Source organism: Callithrix jacchus, chromosome 20 (assembly GCF_049354715.1).
Source record: "Callithrix jacchus isolate 240 chromosome 20, calJac240_pri, whole genome shotgun sequence".
NCBI classification, from domain to species: Eukaryota; Metazoa; Chordata; class Mammalia; order Primates; family Cebidae; genus Callithrix; species Callithrix jacchus.
In genome coordinates this window covers 25,154,348-25,171,209 of record NC_133521.1, presented here as the reverse complement: position 1 = coordinate 25,171,209, position 16,862 = coordinate 25,154,348, and the positions used below count along the sequence as shown (strand labels likewise).

At 60.4% G+C, this 16,862-nt stretch overlaps 2 protein-coding genes across 5 annotated transcripts; one reads left to right on the top strand and one right to left on the bottom strand.

Annotated features, from left to right (window-relative positions):
- The first annotated feature begins 287 nt into the window (after positions 1-287).
- ACD (ACD shelterin complex subunit and telomerase recruitment factor) lies at positions 288-3,037 on the top strand. 2 transcript variants are annotated; one of them, XM_035282505.3, is made up of 12 exons: positions 288-456; positions 533-675; positions 783-876; positions 967-1,043; positions 1,196-1,240; positions 1,350-1,384; positions 1,528-1,679; positions 1,758-1,854; positions 1,934-2,020; positions 2,209-2,555; positions 2,681-2,772; positions 2,854-3,037. In XM_035282505.3, the coding sequence occupies exons 1-12, from the start codon at positions 358-360 to the stop codon at positions 2,936-2,938; spliced, it is 1,353 nt and encodes a 450-aa protein (XP_035138396.3). In that variant the 5' UTR covers positions 288-357; the 3' UTR covers positions 2,939-3,037. The 2 variants fall into 2 exon arrangements, with proteins under 2 accessions (XP_035138396.3, XP_035138393.3); XM_035282502.3 differs by having other exon boundaries at positions 2,663-2,772.
- On the bottom strand, positions 3,000-15,881 carry CARMIL2 (capping protein regulator and myosin 1 linker 2). 3 transcript variants are annotated; one of them, XM_078357455.1, is made up of 40 exons: positions 15,733-15,855; positions 15,458-15,529; positions 15,117-15,208; positions 14,971-15,024; positions 14,661-14,723; positions 14,431-14,555; positions 14,214-14,305; positions 13,972-14,042; positions 13,783-13,856; positions 13,565-13,640; positions 13,387-13,475; positions 13,167-13,261; positions 12,998-13,084; positions 12,796-12,908; positions 12,625-12,702; positions 12,435-12,511; positions 12,247-12,351; positions 11,999-12,068; positions 11,788-11,869; positions 11,590-11,686; positions 11,452-11,509; positions 11,143-11,315; positions 10,795-10,957; positions 10,609-10,710; positions 9,479-9,607; positions 9,281-9,394; positions 8,955-9,115; positions 8,792-8,879; positions 8,461-8,607; positions 8,262-8,328; positions 7,544-7,779; positions 6,585-6,685; positions 6,142-6,502; positions 5,937-6,059; positions 4,498-4,534; positions 4,266-4,337; positions 3,922-4,143; positions 3,686-3,766; positions 3,253-3,330; positions 3,000-3,163 (listed from the first exon to the last, which is right to left on the bottom strand). In XM_078357455.1, the coding sequence occupies exons 2-40, from the start codon at positions 15,495-15,497 to the stop codon at positions 3,051-3,053; spliced, it is 4,206 nt and encodes a 1,401-aa protein (XP_078213581.1). In that variant the 5' UTR covers positions 15,498-15,529; positions 15,733-15,855; the 3' UTR covers positions 3,000-3,050. The 3 variants fall into 3 exon arrangements, with proteins under 3 accessions (XP_078213581.1, XP_078213579.1, XP_078213580.1); XM_078357453.1 differs by lacking the exon at positions 3,686-3,766 and having other exon boundaries at positions 15,733-15,881; XM_078357454.1 differs by lacking the exons at positions 3,686-3,766; positions 13,565-13,640 and having other exon boundaries at positions 15,733-15,881.
- Positions 15,882-16,862: the final 981 nt, after the last annotated feature.

The window sequence follows — 16,862 nt, the reverse complement described above, 5'->3', positions numbered from 1 at the left end:
CTCGGACGGCACTCGGCCGCAACCTCCGGCCTTGGATCCCTCCCTTCAGGGACCGGACCAGCCCTTGTTCTGTTCCCTCCCGGTAGCACGGGAGTTCTGACCAATGGCCCAAACGCCGGGCCGTTGGTCAGAGTGACGCCGCGATGAGAGTAAACGGGCCAGCATCCCGTAGACCAGCGGGAGTCTGCTGACAGGCTACAGCAGAACACCCTCGTGCGCAGGCGCGGGATATGGGTGGGCGTGGCCTCCGCCTGAGCCCCCGCCCATCCGCAGGCGCTTCCTCTTCCGACGAGAGGCGGGGCTCGAGCGCCCGCGGGAAACCCGGGCCCGCTGCCTCCGCTAGGTGCAGCTGTGGGAATGGCAGGTTCGGGGAGGCTGGTCTTACGGCCCTGGATTCGAAAGCTGATTCTAGGGTCAGAGACACTCTCCAGTCCACGAGCCGGGCAGCTGCTCGAGGTGAGCCCCCACTCAAGGCCGGGAGACGGAGGCGGAGACCGCGGGTGGTGGGATTGACGCAGCTCGCCGCCGTCAGGTACTAAAGGAGGCGGAGGCAGCTGCCGCGGGCCCATCCCACGCTCCTGATGGATCCGACGTCGGGGCCACGCTGCTTGTGTCTGACGGAACCCACAGTGTCCGATGCCTGGTGACACGGGAGGCCCTGGACACCTCGGACTGGTGAGAGGCGCCGCGCGTCTTCGGACGTCGGAGGCCGGCGGGAGAGCGCGAGGTGGGCGGGTCTTCTGTTCCGGCGGGCCCAGCAGTGAGGGTCCTGCTTGCCGCAGGGAGGAGAAGGAGTTCGGCTTCCGCGGGACAGAGGGGCGGCTGCTGCTGCTGCAGGACTGCGGGGTCCGTGTCCAGGTCGCTGAGGGTAGCGCGGTGAGTCGTGGGGCTGTCTTGGGCGAGTTATCGGGCTTGACTCTTCGTGACAAACTCCTGAGACCTCCCCTTCCCCTCGAACTCCTCCAGACCGCAGAGTTCTATCTCCAGGTGGACCGCTTCAGCCTGCTGCCCACGGAGCAGCCCCGGCTACGGGTTCCTGGTTGGTAAGTGATGCCTCCGCCCTCCAACAGCTCTCCCTACCCCAGCCTGGCTGACGCTGGTAGAGGCCTTCGGGTTAGGAGGGTTTGGGCCTCCATTAACTACTCTTCTCTCTCTCTCTCTCTTTTTTTTTTTTTTTTTTTTTTTTTTTTTTTAGCAACCAAGACTTAGATGTTCAGAAAAAGCTCTATGACTACCTTGAGTGAGTCTGGGGTGGGCCTCTGGCACCACTTGTGGGCTGGTGAGGGGATGGTGGGTCTGGATAGACAGGCCTCAGCATGGTTCCTGAGGCCTGGCCATTCTTCTTGTAGGGAGCACCTTTCGGAGTCCACCTCGTCCAATACAGGTACGATAGGGCTTGACCAGTAATCCTAACACCCTGTGCAGTGATCTCTCCTGCCTTAACCTGTTGCTTCCTCAATAAGCTCTCCTCCCCCTCCCCTCTCTCTGGGGGTCCTCCTCTTTAAGCCTCTGGTCCCCTATCCCCAGGCCTATCACTGTCCCAGCTTCTGGATGAAATGAGGGAGGACCAGGAGCATCAGGGGGCGCTCGTGTGCCTGGCTGAGAGTTGCCTAAAGCTGGAGGGCCCTTGCACAGCACCCGCTCTCACCCACTGGGCTGCCTCACGCTGCAGGGCCACGGTCAGTCTGGGGCTTTTCTTGGGAGACGTCAGGGTGAGGAGTTGGGCAAGGGTCATGCTGAGAGTTCACGTCCCACAGGGAGAAGCTGTGTACACTGTCCCAAGCTCACTGCTGTGCATCTCTGAGAATGACCAGCTAATTCTGAGCTCTCTAGGACCGTGTCAGAGGACACAGGGTAAGGGGGATTGGAGAGGTTGGGAGGATACCCTGGGGCACAGGTCCACAGTGCTGATAAGCCTTCCTGAACCCTCCAGGCCCCGAGCTGACCCCAACAGACCCGGCTCTGCAGGACCTATCCCTGACCCTCATCTCCTCTCCACCTTCCTCACCCAGTTCCTCAGGTGAGGTGATGCACAAGTCACAGGCATTCACTGCTATCAGCCAGATTCCCAGACTGTGCAGGATGCTGTGAAAAGGTGCATGGGGGTGGGGGATGAACACAGTTCCTGCAGTCCTGTCTGAGCTCGCAGGCCACTCAGCTGCTCTGAGCAGAGAGGGCTGTGCCTACAATTAGTCCCCTCCTCCTCAGGAACCCCAGCCTTACCCGGCCACATGTCATCCCAGGAAAGTGGTGTGAGCATCAGCCTTCTGCCTGCCCTGTCTTTGGCTGCTCCAGACCTAGGGCAGAGGAGCAGCTCCCAGCCCCCACCAGCTATCTGTTCAGCCCCTGCCCCCATGACCCCCAGCTCCCCACTCCAGAGCTGTACTCCCAGTCTCTCGCCCCGTGGCTTTGTCCCCAGTCCACACCAGGCTCTTGGGACGAGGTCCCAGAAACCTAGCCTGGAGTTAAAGGAGCTAGGGTGGCCCTGCAAGAATCGGCGGCCTTTTCCCAGGACCGGAACTACCAAGGGAGCCCAGGAGTCCTGCCCTGTCTGGGTGAGCATAGCCCCTTTGCAATTGGAGGGTAGAATGAGGAAGGCCTGAGGTAGAGGTGGGAAGGAGCAAGGGTAGTCTTAGATGGGGTTGGGGTCCTTGTTCCCCAGACACCATACCCCTTTCAGGAACCCCCAAAGAGGCATCATGATGGTTCTGCCTTCCAATATCAGTACGAGCCACCCTGCATGTCCCTCTGTGCTCAGGTCCAAGCTGCCAGGTAAGTGAGTGCCTGGGTCTGCCCCCACTCTTAGTCACTAGTCCCAGGCTCCATTGACCTGTAGCTTTGATTCCTTCTCAGGCTTCCTCCCCAGCTCGTGGCCTGGGCCTTGCACTTTCTGATGGAGCCACAGCCACAGCCAGAGTCTGAGGCAACTCCGATGTGAGAAGTCACACAGGATACTGGAGGATGTGTACACACAGGACAAATACTGCTCCACACTTTGCTTCCTTTGAGTTTTTTAATAAAATAATCTCATGCGGCAGGAGAGGAGAGGATCAGGGATTGGGACCGCCGCCTCTTTGGTCTGTGGCTGGGGAGGGTGGGCTCCGCTCAGGGCTGGAGGGCTCTGTGGGCTGTGGGTGCAGAGGCTCGGTTCCAAGGCCAGATCCTGTGTGGGGAGGGAGGTGGAGAGAGGAAGGGTAAGGGCTGGGCTGAGCAGTCCTGCTACCCTCCCAGCTGGCCTGGACCCACTCCTACCTAGGCTTAGGGATGAAGGTGCCTCGAGCTTCGGCCTGCGTTTGAGGACGGGGGAGCGCTGCAGACGCAGGGGCCGTTCTAAGGAACATAGAAAGGCTTGAAGTGGGTTGCTAAGGGCTTGAGGTCTGTCCATCCCCTGCCGCCCTCCCACCTCCAGTGAACACAAGCATGTGCTCACACACACTGCTGCCTTCAGAGCATCCCCCATCCCTGCATCCTCACGCCAGCAGAGGCTGCTCTTTGGGAAGTGGAATCGGGGCTAGTTGGAAGGGCGTGTTGTCAAACCCTTGCACCTGGCCTTCTGGCTCCCTGATTTCTTGAGTCCTCACACACTGGTGCCTCCCTCCAAGGATCAAAGCCATGAAGGGAGCCCCAGAAGCCCACCCCCCTGCATCTCCTGCATTCAAACACAGATGGAGGTGTCTCCCTTCACCAGCAGGGGCCTGGAGCTGGTCCTCATGCACAGACACTGCTCGCCACCCTGCTGAGAGAGGCCTTGGCCTCAGCTGGCCATCTGAGGGAGGCCAGGGAATCAGCGGTGTTCCAACAGCTGCCCCAACTCCAGCCCTTGCCTCCCACCCTCAGGGTACTTAGAGAATCTGAGTTCCCAGCAGGAACTCCTCCAGCCCCCAGCCCAGGATTGGGGTGGGGAATCGGGTGGCTGCCTACCTTCATTCCTGGGGCCCAAGCAGGGGTCCTCCGGGAGACCCAGGCTGTCTGGGGAGGGGCTGGCTCTGCAGGGACTTGGGCTCTGACCAGGGGAAGGAGGGCCTGGACCATCCTGTTGGCCCCAACCACGGCTCCTGAGCTCTGCATTCAACTGCTGCCCCAGTGTCTTCCAAGTGGCAGACTCGGGCCCTTGGCTTCCTGGGCCAGGTCTGCAGGAGGGGTCTGTGGGGAGAAGGGTGTCAGCCAAGACCTGGTCAGGCCTTAGAGATAGGTCTGAACCACCATATGACCCTGCTCTTGTCCATCTCTGCTTCCCCCACTAACACACACTGGCCCTCACTCACCAGCAGACACAGAGTGGGTGCGGGACTTCATTGAGATGGGAGGGGCCTCCGTGGAACTGTCCATAATGTCACCTGCAAGGTGGAGTTGGGGACTCGGGCACCAGACCTTGGAGATGAGGGGAAGAAAAACCTGGCCTCTCCCCTTCTTCCCCCAGGAGAGCAAGTGCCTTGGGGGCTGTCTGTAAGGACACCTCCTGGCAAATGTACTGCTGCACCCCAGGGTCCTACTTACCATCTGAGCCAGCTTTCTTGATCTCGCCATCTTTGCTCTGTAGGAAACAGGGCAGTCAGATCCCAGCCCTGCCCCCTCCCCACACCCTAGCCTTTTGTTCATTCTTGTTCTTATAACCCAGCTCCTGAATACCCACCATGGGCTGGACAAGAACATGGCAAACCCAGTCCAGTCTTAGAACTCTTCACACACTTGAATGTTTCTAAATTCAGGCTAACTTCATGTGTTTGTTTTTTTTAAGGTATTGAATGGATAGTACAGAGGGCTGGGGTTCTATGGGGCTGAAGAGTGACATTAGCAGGGTGGCCACAGAGGAGAGTCAGGGAAGGACTGTGGGCACTGCGTGGATGGCTGAGGAGGGACCTGGTGTAACCCACAATTAGAGACTGGAAGCAAGGTAGGGAGGACACCCAGAAATAGGGACGTGTGTGGAGGCTTTGATTTGCACCTAGGGGAGGAGAGCAGTGAGGTTTGTTTGTCTCATTCTGTCGCCCAGGCTGCTGGAGTGCGGTGGCATAATCTCAGTTCACTGCAGTCTCCGCCTCCCGTGTTCAAGCAATCTCTGACTCAGCCTCCTGAGTAACTGGGATTAAAGGTGCCTGCCACCAGATTCCAACCAATTTTTTTGTCCTTTTTTTTTTTTTTTTTTAAAGTAGAGTTGGGGTTTCACCATCTTGGCCAGGCTGGTCTTGAACTCCTGACCTCATGATCCACCCTCCTTGGTCTCCCAAAGTGCTGGGATTACAGCCATGAGCCACCATGCCTGGCAGAGAGCAGTGAGGTTTTAAGGTGGCCAGGGCCAAGACACCCCACAGAGCCCCAGAGCTGGGTGTGAAGACTGAACAGTGTCTTGAGACGAAGGCCCTGGAAGACTTGCTGTTTCAAGTACAGGTGACAAGATCAGATTTTTTTTTTTTTTTGAGATGGAGTCGTCTCTTGTCACCCAGGCTGGAGTGCAGTGGCGCAATCTAGGCTCATTGCAACCTCTATCTCCTGGGTTTAAGCGATTCTCCTGCCTCAGCCTCCCAAGTAGCTAGAACTATAGTTGTGCACCATCACACCCAGGTAGTTTTCGCATTTTTAGTAGAGACGGGGTTTCACCATGTTGGCTAGGCTGTTCTCTTAACTCCTGATCTCAGGTGAGCCACCTGCCTCAACCTCCCAAAGTGTAAGGATTACAGGCGTGAGCCACCACACCTGGCCTGGGCCTCAGGTTTCTATGAGACCTGCAGAGAAAGGACTTTCTCAGGTTCAGAGGAGATAACAGTGGCCTGTGCCTGGGTGGAAGCCAAGAAGGAAGAAAGGCTGAGTCTATTTTGAGGAGGAGGGAGTGGAACTGCCAATTAGACCTGTCATGAGTCTCCTCCATCTTGGTCACATATGTCGCCCACAGCATGCCACCTGCCCTCTCACTTCACGCTCATGTTCCCCAAACTCACTTGTTTCCTCTTGCCTTCGGCACCCCCGCTACCGCGGCTGACGCCTATCCTCTGCAGCATCACTTGTACCCGCTGTTCAAAGGATGGAGCCAACTCTGTTTCTCCCCTCTCCAGGGGCCGCCGCTAGGGACAGAGATGCCTGAGTTGGAAACGGCTCATGCCTTGGGTCCCAGAAGCACCCTCACCCCACATTAGCAAGCCTCACCTTGTCAGGTCTGGCACCCAGCATTGCCTCCTCCTCGGCAGGCAACAATATCATCGAGTAGGCCTTGTTGTCCCTTGTGTATCGAGGTCGGCTCCTTCGGGCAGGGTCAGGGCTGCTGGTGTCCCCCTCAGCCCCACCAGGTTCCTCACCACGGCTGGGACGGGTTGGTGGCCGCAGCAGGTCACCAAATGTAGTTTTTCGGGTTCGGGAAGCTGCCCCAGGGCTGGTCTCTAGATCAGGCCGTGGGCCCCGTGTTGAACGAGGCTTCTTGAAGGCAAAGAGGGTGCCCAGCTTCTTTCGCAGTGTACGGGGGACAGGAGTGGTGCCCCCCTCAGTGGCCGGGTCCTCCTCCAGGGCCCAGCTATGGGGACAGTCAGCAGTGAGTGAGAAAGCCCATCAGGCATCCCACCCTCTCCCACCCCCTGAAGATGCCCCTCACTCACAGGCGATCCTGCTGAATCAGCCTTTTGGAGAAGAATTCCTCCACACCCTCGTCCACGCGGGCACTGAGCCCATTCCCTTCCTGCGGCAAGGCTGGGGGCACCTGGAGGGCATCATGGGGTCAGGGGTCAGGGCTGAGTACAACTCTGGCTTTCCCCCCATTCCCTGTCCGGCAGCCTGGCCTGAATAACTCCAGGACCCCAGACTAGGGTGACCCTAGGGGACTGCTGATACCAGCTTCCCACTGTCCGGCTGCTGGACAGACACACCAGATTTCACACACTCCTCACCCGTAGCTGGTTTCTGCACACCCAGCCCACACCCGTCCTTGTCCCACAGTGCATCCTACACACCCTAGACACCTGGTCACCAGCAAGCCTAGCTCCCCCTTGCCCCTGGAGTTATCTCTTCCCACTTGCCACCCGCTCTGCTCCGAACAGTTCCCTGCAGTGTCCCCCACCCCACCCCCACTCCACTCGGCCTGCTGCCGGCTCAGTGGCGCCAGCTGCTGCGTCAGACCCTCTGGGGGCCTCAAGCCAGCTCCTCCCCACCCTCCACCAGTGCCCACTGACCCCGCGGGCTCACAGCCCACACAGGCATCTCCCCACACGTGCCACCGCCGGACACGCAGCAGACGCAGACTTGGCCCCGCGGCCCGGCATCTCTCAGCAGCCCGGGGGAGGGAGGACGGACACTCTCGCGCGCAGCCACCGAGGCCGCGGGCTGCCGGCCGCCCCAGGCGGAGTCCCACAACCAGGCACACCCCGAACGGAACCGCACACACATGGCCTGGGGTGGGGGCGGCCAGGAAGAAGCAGCCAGGATGTGACCATGACCGCATGACCAGGTGGCCTTGGGCCCCTATCACTCCCTCTACTTGACCGCCACCATCCATGAGGAGCGGCCGGGCCACCCGAGACCCCGAAATCCACGCGCTCGGGAGTGGGGGAAGGGTGCTCACCTGGGGGCCCCCCGGCGGCGGACGGTGGTGGTGCTGGCGGCGCGGCCGCGGCCGGGCCCGGGTAGGATGGTGTAGGGGCTGCCCCGCGGATGGCAGGTCCATGCGGGGCAGTGGGCCAGCCGGGGGCCCAGGAGTGGCAGGGCTCGGAGAGCCGCGCGCAGACGGCCCCGCCTGCGGCTCCGCATCTTCTCCCGGAGCCGCCAGCTCGGGCTCCGGCTCTGCTTCCTCAGCAGCACCTGAGGGGACAGCACCAGAAAAGCACAGAACGCTGAGCCCAAGGAGGTGGTGGCGGAGGCGCTAGGGCGGCGGGGGACCCGCCCAGGGCGCGGGGAGGGGCCCGGCTACGGCGCCCGTCCCCCCCCCCCCCGCCCCGTCCCTCCGCCCCTCCCCCGCCGCTGTCCGTGGTGCTGAGCGCGGCCCCGAGTGCGCGCGGCTCCGCGCCACCGCCAAGCATGCGCGTCCTAGGGGTAGGGAAAGGGGCGGGGGGAAGCGAGCCGAGCGGGTGTCCTGTCCCTGGTCTGCTCAGGTCTCGCCCCGGGCTGACCACAGCAGATCTCAGATTTGCAGGTTGCATGGGGTTCCTGGCCTGGCTGGACCAGTCAAGGGCTGGGGTGTACCCAGACAAGGCTGAATGAGTTTGTCCAGGTTCCTGGGTGCCCATGTCTAATGGAGCTTCAGCCCACTCAGGTAAACTCCCTCCCCTAAGACCCTGACTTACTGTGAATGAAGGGGACCAGGTGAAGACTGTGGCTGAACTCAGGCCATTTCCGTGCAAGACTGTCATCCTGGTGGGGACGGTACAAACTCAGCCTAGGGTAGGAGAGTACCACCCCAGAAGAGCTGCCTTTCACCTTCCACACTCCAGACCAAGATGGGAAGAATGGGAGTTCTATGCCTCAGGTTCTAAAACCACTTACCTTCTCTTCCTCCTTTTCTTCCTTCTCCTCCTTGGAGAAGAAAAGACCTTCCAATTCCCCGGGCTCAAGGGGGCTGGGTTGACCTCCATTCAGAGCCGGTAGGGAAGGGGGCATTGTCACCATTGCCTGCTGAGCCAGACTCTCCACCTGCAATACCAAGCAGCCAAAGATGGCAGGTAGGGCCTCAGCCATGATCCCATCAGTGCCAAGGGGACCCTGAAATAGCCCTGGGCTACGTGACCCCAGAAATCATTACAGAGCCACTGCAAGGGAGATGACCAAGTTATTGCGTGTGTGTGTTTGCAAGAAAGTGTGCACATCTCCCCCTCACCAGTCGATCCCGGGCTGCACTCAGGCCTGCCAAAGCCTGAGCCACAATGCTCTCTGCCAAGGTCCCGGTGATTGATAGCCGAATGTCCCTAAGGCCAGGAGAGGACAGGGGTTAATGGGCTGGTTTTGCTCAGCCTTCCCCAGCCCAGCCACATCCACCCTACCTGAGCCGAGTCAAGGCATCTTGCAGCAGCTGCTCTGGGAGCAGCTCCGGGAGGCCCCTCGAGCCTGCCAGAACCCCCTCTAAGTGCTCCCTCCAGCTGGATCCCTGTAGCATCTGTGGACAGAGGTTCCTTGCTGTGTCCAGTGTGGCCTGAGTGAAGTCCTAGACAAAGATCAGAGCATAGTGAGGATGTGGCCAGACACCAGGCTGCTGGCTTGAGGCTCCAACTCCAACTGAATATGAGTCAGGGGATATACCAGTTAAAACTATAGGATGGGGGTCAAACCTGCAAATGGTGGTGGGGCTGCGGCAGGAGTACCATCTCACCTGGATGTCCTGGCGGCAGACCTCGCCCACATGTCCCAGAAGGTCCTCCAACTTCTGTCCAAGCTGCCAGTGATAGCTTGGGGAGCTTCCAGCTTCATATAGAATGGGGAGAATCTGAGGGCCAAAGAGGAACAGCAGTTGTAAGATGACACCTGACTAAGAGGGTTGGGTCCTTGTAGCAGGAGGGGGAGTGCTCACACTGAGAGAGAAGTTGGCATTTTGGATGGCATCCTCAGCCTGGCGCACAGCAGCTTCACCCAGGGGCCCAGCCCCACAGCCCAGCAGCTCCACGTGCTCCTGTACTGACTGACACAGTTCATTTACTTCCTGTGGGAGAATAGGGATCAGTCTTAGCCTAGCCCCCTCCCAGTCTCCCAGATCGTGCCTGCCTTCCTCCTAGGCTGTTTAACAGAGTGAGGGAGGTCCTAAAGCTGGCACTATTAGACCAGCCACTTCAGAACTCTATCTGTTCAAGGAGGGAGGGAACTCTGTTGCTTTGGTTCATTTTAAGGACTTTATATATACTTCCTAAGTGCCCAGAATAGGAAGGAAAGGAGTTGTAAATTATATCTGTGTTTTAGAAGCTCAATCTGTCCACACACACAGAGGATAGGCTGGGAGAGGGGTGGAAAAGGGAATGAGTGGCCCTGGAGGAGAGGCCAGGAGGAACAAGGGATAATTGGTGTGGGGGTAAGGAGTGGCATGTTTGAAGGTTGATCCAGAGGCAGAACCAAGGAGAGCTATGAGGGCTCCAGTGTGACCAGGAGAGACCTGGAAGGATGCCCCAACCTCTGTCCACAGCATTGGGTGGCTGTGGGCACCAGTTGGATTGGGCTCCAGGGTAGAGAACAGAATTCATGGGAGACGATATCACTTATAGAAGTGCAGAGCATGAAGCCCTGCAGGATGTCTGGATCAAGACCTTTGGAAATGGAGAGGTGGAAACATCTCCAACAGATAAGGTAGCAGAGGAAGATGAAGCCAGAGAAGGAGCAGCTCGGTGTGGGTACACAATGGAGAGGGAAGGGAGCCCTGTATATGTGAAGTCAGAGATGGGGCTATAACTGGGGAGACATTGAGGGAGAACATAAAAATTCCCCTTTAACAGGACAGTCTGTTTACATAAGGTTAGGCAGCCAAGGGTGTTATATGGAGAGCAATTTTAGGAGTGTTTAGCCTCTCCAGATCAAGGAGAAGGACTTTGTCTGGGACAGCAGGGCTCAGGCACCCTGAACCCAGGAAAGTCAGACCCTCTGACTCACGGAGGCTCCCAGGTGCCACAGGTCTCCTCATGCCCTACTTCCCGTGGTTGGGGAGAGGATACTGACCTGCTCTGAGGGGTCTGAGACCAGACTGAGTGGCTGAAGGTGGGTCGTGTGATCAGAAGAGGCAGGGTCTGCACGGTTGTTCCTCAAGAGACAGGCTTGGATCTAGGGGCAAGGCGTATTGAGAAATGCCGAGGGAGGGATATGGTGCAGGTGCAGAGAAGGGCAAGGGAGGAGGCCGAAGCCCACCTGATGGACTGCACGTGCTGTCAATTCTGGGCGGCTGCGCTGTGCCTGGGCCAAGTCATTCAGTGGCAGAGGCATGGCCTTCAGGGTGTGGTTCTGCTCCAGCGCCTGCGCCACGTCCAGCAGGCCCAGAGCAGATGTGTGGTTCCGGTCCCAGACCACAGACCTGGGCCGGGCCTGGCTTCAGTCGGGAGCACAGTTCCACAACGCCCTACCCAACCCTCGGCCTCGTCCTTTCGCCTCCTCCACTAGCTTCATTTGCTCCGCCTCATTCAGTCCCGCCCTTAACACGGTGCCCTCCTCTCCACCGCGCCCCCTGCCCGCTGGTCCCACCCCTCTGACCCCGCCCACCGGAGCCTCGAGTTGACCCGCAGCGCCTTGGCCAGCAACTTGGCGCCCGCGTCCCCCACGGCGTTGCCGCTAATATCCAGCGCGGTCAGGTTAGGATTGGTGGCCAGGGCCCGGAGTAGGACGCTGGCGCCCAGCTTCAGCCGAGACTCAGCCACTGACAGAGACTGAAGAGGCTGGGATTAAGAGAAAGCCATTGATGGCTGGAGTCAGGGGTCGGTAAGGGCAAGTCAGAGGGTCCGAGGGAGCAAGAGAAGGGAGGATCAAAGGGGTCTAATTGCCCGAGGACCCTGCAAGGTCCGGTGAACTCACACAGTCGTCGTCCTGCATGAGCTGGACAATCCGGTGCAGGACGTCGTCCAGGGTCTCCCTGTGGGCAGGGACCGTGGTTGTGGGGGACAGGGATGGTGGGGTGTCATCTGGGAGGCCCAGGAATGGAGGGGGGCTCACTTGCACCGGACATTGAAGTTCCTTCCAAGCGCCACGTGTCTTAGGGACCGGCTTCTCCCAATGGCCAGCACCAGAGTCACCATGTCCGAGCCAAAGCCTGAGGGTGACTCGGGTCACGCACGAGGCGAAGTTGCAAGGGCAGGGTGGGGACTGGGAATCAAGTGGATGATGCGTGGTTGGGCTTCCCTGCGCCCTCACCGTTATCCGCCAGATCCAGGGAGCTCACAGCGCCTGCGTCGCACACTAAGTCTTGTATCACCTGGGCGCCGGCCGAGCGCAGCTGGAGGAGGGAGGTGGGAGGCGGGACCTACTCAGGCCACAGGTGGAGAGAGGCTGGCGGCCCACGGTCCCACTCCCCGCCTCCCAGCGCCATTCCCAATGTGTGGTCTCTTCTGTGGCCGGCGCTCACCTCGCAAGCGCTGAGGTCCAGATGCAGGTCGCGGAGGTGCGTGTTGAGCGCGAGGCCATCCAAAAGGGCCCTGGAAGGGGACGTTACAGCAGATGGCAGGAGCTGGGACAGGGGGCTCCAGGGTGCAAAGTAGGCAGGGCTAGGATCTGAGGGAGGCTGTGGGCGCGACAGGAGCAGGAACAGGGAGGGGCGGAGGCCGGGGAGGGGTGGGCTCTCCCGCGGGGGCGTGGCCCGAGTCAGACATTGACCTGAGTGCGTCGGGCGGCAGCTTGCAGCCCGCCAGGCCCAGGTGCCGCAGCGTTCCCGAGCGGCTGAGGAAGAGCTGCAGCGCGGCCGGCGGGGCGTGGGACTTCCTGGGGGGGGAGCGGGAGAGTAGGTTTAGGGGCAAGGAGGCGGCTTCCAGCAGCCTCCCCCGGCCCCGACAGGTCCCACTTACGTGCGGGAGAAGACGTTCCTCGAAGCATCGAGGTGGGTAAGGCTGGCGCAGCAGCCGCGGGACAGCGCTGTGAAGAGCTGCAGGGAGAGGGTATTGGCTGCACCTGCGGGGGGACCGAGCCCTCCTCGTCCCGCCCCACCCTCCAGTCCGCTCTGCAGATCATCCCTTCCCCCACGGAGCAACCCCTCACAATGTCCAGGGCGGTGTCGGTGCCTGCGAGGTTCAGGAATGACAGCGCGTTAGGACGGCTCAGGAAGGTATAGAGGCCCTGGTGGGAGGACAGGGGCGGGATGGCGTCGGTGATCGCCTACCCAGGGCTTCCAAGCAACCTCAAACTCTCACCTTCAAGACAGCCACTCACCCCACTGTCCTCGGAGGGTCCTAGCACCCCGGGGTTCCCGGAAAGGTCCAGGTGGGTCAGAATGGAGTCGAAGGCAGCATTGGTGGCCAGTGCCTGGCCCAGAGCCCTCATTCCTGGTGATGGGGTAGGGTGGTTCAGCAGTTGGGCGGGCAGAAGGCAGACCCCCACCTTTTCCCTTCACCCCCTCCCTCATCCAGTATACCTCTCGGTGTCAACCCTGTCTGGGCGAGATTGAGTCTCCTCAGGGCTCCTGGACAACGCTCCAGGTATCTGCTGAGTGCAGCCATGCCTGCGGGGGGGGGGGGGGAGCAGCCACGTGGGTCTCACCTCCTCCCACCCCCTGCCCCTGCGGTCCCCAGGCTCAGCCATACCTCGGTCATCCAGCAGGTTCCCCGCCAGGCTGAGCTCCCGCAGCCCAGAGCTTGAGTGTCCCGCCAGCACCTGGGCCAGTCGTCGGACAAAGTCTCTGGGGACCAGACCCCAGGCATGAGACTCTGCCCCTGGCTTGCCAACCCCTCCCTAGGCCACTAGTCCTCAATCTCAAGCCCCCAGACTCTCCTCTCCAAGCCCTGCCCTGCCCTGCCCCCTCACCCCCTTAGGCCGCAGGTCTCCAGCACCAGCTCCTCTAGGTGGGATGACTGGCTCATCATGTGCAGAATCTGTTCGGAGACCTCAAGGCTCTGAGAACCAGAGGGTGGTGGCTCAGCAGGCTGCACCCTGGCCCATACCCCTTGGTTCCTCCCTGCCCTTATATCCCCCACCCCCACACCAGCTTCATGTCCACACAGGAGAGGCACCGGAACCACAGGTTGTAGGATAGGGCAGCCACACTCAAGGCCAGGTCCCTGGTGGGAGGGTGGGAAAGGAGGCAGAGCTCAGGGCCCTCCAGCCAGGTCCCAGGCCCAGCAGCCCCTCCATGAAAAAGCTGAGGCCCAGGGATATGGGCCCCAGGCTCTTCCTCCTCTCCCATCCTGGCAGGCCACACACCGACTGCTGAGGTGGCTGAAGTCTCCCAGGCTGAAATGGCGGCACCCCTGGCGATGGTAGATGGTGTCCACATCCTGGACAAGGAGGAGATGCTTACAATTCGCTTGGGGCCACAAGGGGCAGGGAGGCACTCAGCACACATAGGGGACCAGATGTCTCCAGAGCCCACAAAAAGGGTCCTACTCTCACCCACTGGATCTCCTCTCGGAAAGGGAAGCCATTGTAGTCACACAGAGCCTCATATGTCTCCAAGAAGCCACCTGGAGGGAAGGAGATAGACAAAAGGTCAGCAATGGAGGAAGACCAGCCCCACAGGCCAGGTGGTGGCTGTGACCTGAATGGCTCTGTTCATTTAGGGGCCCTCCAACTTGGGGGCCTAGGAGGCAGAGGTGGGCAGGCCGGAAGGCCTGTGGCCCTGCCTTGACCCTTACCACAGGGGCTGCAGGTGTCAGTGGACTCCAAAGGGCTGCTTCTCTCCAGCCGAGCCAGCATGGAGGCGGGTGTGGGCCTCCGGAATAGCTTCCTGGGAGGGGGTTAAGGAGAAGGGGGCAAGGGGCTTCCAGCCTCTGGGCTGGGAAGCAGCCCATGTGTGCCCTTCTCATGCACTCCCTCCTCCCCTGCCAGCCCCTTGAATTTGCCAGGACTCACCCAAGGGTCGAGCAAGGGAAGACCTTCTTGATGGCCACTGCCACGTGCTGGGCCAGTTGTTCTAGGGCAGCCACACCAGGAAACTCCAGGACCAGCTCACGCAGGGACTCCAGCTCAAAGGTGACCTAGGGAAGGGGGACTACTGGGCTTCGGCTGCACATATGGGCACAGGGGATGGTGGGGGCATGAAGACCAGGCTGCAGGCCCAGGTAGGGTACTAGGTATCTCACCTGAGGGGGTGTCTCCTGCAGTGCCATGGCCTGGACCTCCAGGTAACTGAATGTACAGTCCACCTAGGAAGCACCGAGATCAGCTGGGACCGAGCCCCAAGCCCCGCCCTCATGGAAGCCCAGTTATTTGGGCACCCTAGAACAGAGCCAGACCTGCCTGGACTCCACTCCTGTCAGCTGTCAGGAGCCCAGGGCTGGTGCAAAGTCAGGGCCCACAAGGCCAAGAAGGAACACACTGCAGATGCAGCCCCTTGCCAGGGTAGCTGCTGGGGTTGAGGAGGGGTGTGCGTGGCCAAGTCCTGGGACTCACCCTCAGCGGGAGGCAGGTGGTATGCAGCAGGTAGGCTCTCCATCGTAGCAGTGCCTGGGGAAAAACAGTCTGATACCCTGGGCAGAGCAAGCTGCTCTTTCTGCGGGGCCACAGCTGCCTCCCCAGTTCTGCCCCCTGCCCCGTACCAGGACATGGTTTTGCACAGCACCCTCCCCAGGCAGCCAGGTTTTCAGCAGCAGCTCCACCTCCTTGGGCCACAGGAACCTGGTGATCTCGCCTGCGGAAGGGCAGCCTGCTGGATGACTTCTGTCCCTGCACAGAAGCCACTGGTGCCCTAAGTCTGTGCCAAGCTGGGGCCCTGGGGCTTTTCTGTGGCCATCGAGGAAGGAGGGGAGAGGATCTGGAGGGCCCACCCTCCTGGGGAGCAGAGAGGACCTCTGGCCTAGCCCTCCAGGGTGCTGGGTGGGCCTCAGATTCTGGGGCTGCACTACTTCCTCCCAAGAAGGCGGAAAGGGCCAGCACTTACCTCGCAGCTCACAGGAGATGCCGTCGGGGTTCTGGGCCATGGGCCGGGCGGGCCGGGGCGGCCCAACGAGCTCTGACGGGAAACAGCAGCAGATGGGTGCGTACACAGGAAGCCTGGGACCCAGACACGGCAGCCACCTGCTCCCCCAGCGGCGGAAGGTGTGCGCCGCTTCCTGCCAGGCCGTCCCCCGGCCCGGCCCGGCCCCTCCCCACACGGGCCTCGCGGCCCGAAAGCTCGCCCAGGAGCGGAGTTGTGGGACGGGGACCGAGTCCCACCTGCCTGCCTGCCCCGTCGCCCAGGAGCTTCTCCACCTAGGTTAGACGTCGGGGTAGGGAGTGGAGTGGCCAGGAGGGTCGAGTGTGTCGTGTGCCTCCAGCGGGTCCTAGCTCCCTGCTTCCACCCCTCCCCCGCAGTCCCTGCCACTAACACCAGGGGACGCTGCCTGCCCGAGGATCCCCGCGGCCGACCCGGGCTGGCCCCCTCCAAAGCCCAGGCTGAGGAGGTGGACCAGGCGCCTGGTGGAAGAGGGACTGTTCAGCAAGGAGCACCCGATCTTTGCCAACACCGAGGGTCCTGCCCGTTGCTCCCAACCGGGAGTCCAAAAGAGATTTTGAGTGGGTGGGAAAAAATGCCAGATGGGGCTGGGTGCCGTGGCTCACGCCTGTAAACCCAGCACTTTGGAAGGCCCAGGCAGGAGGCGGAGTTGGAGACCAAGCTGGGCAACATAGGGAGACCCTATCTCTATAAAAAAAATTAGCCAGTGTGATGGCGTGCATCTGTAATCCCAGCTACTTAGGAGGCTGAGGTGGGAGGATCACTTAAGCTTGGGAGGCAGAGGTTGCCGTGAGCGGAGATCACACCATTGTACTCCAGCCTGGGCAAAGCCAGGTCCCGTCTCAAAAAACAAACAAAAACCTGATGGGTCCAGACGCCCTTCCTTGCCAGAGGTGGGGTCAGGGCCGAAGGTGAGGGTGTGCTCGGTGTCTTCAGTGGGGCAGCCTGGGACTAAGGTGAGCCTTGAACCCCAAGCACTTCATGGAGCACACGAGTGAGTTGTCCACGTACATAGGGGTCTTCCTGTGTCTGCCTTCTCCCCAAACTGGAGGGAATTTGGGAGGGGGAAGCCAGACAGAGAGATAAGCTAGTGGCTCCAGGGCTGAGAGGGGTAAGAAATAGGGTGTGGCCTGCTACCTGTTGCCCTCTAAAAGACTAGGGCCTAGATTCTAGAAGGTTCACAGGAAGAGACTGCATTTTTTCCTTCTATTACAATCTAAACTTAAGTGATAAGGAGCAGCAGTCTATCCTGCCCATAGCTCAACAAGGTGGAAATGACAAGGAAATGACAGCTAGGGGTGACAGGGGATGGGTTAGCTGGAGAGGATGCTGCACAGAGAGTTCCTGCTGC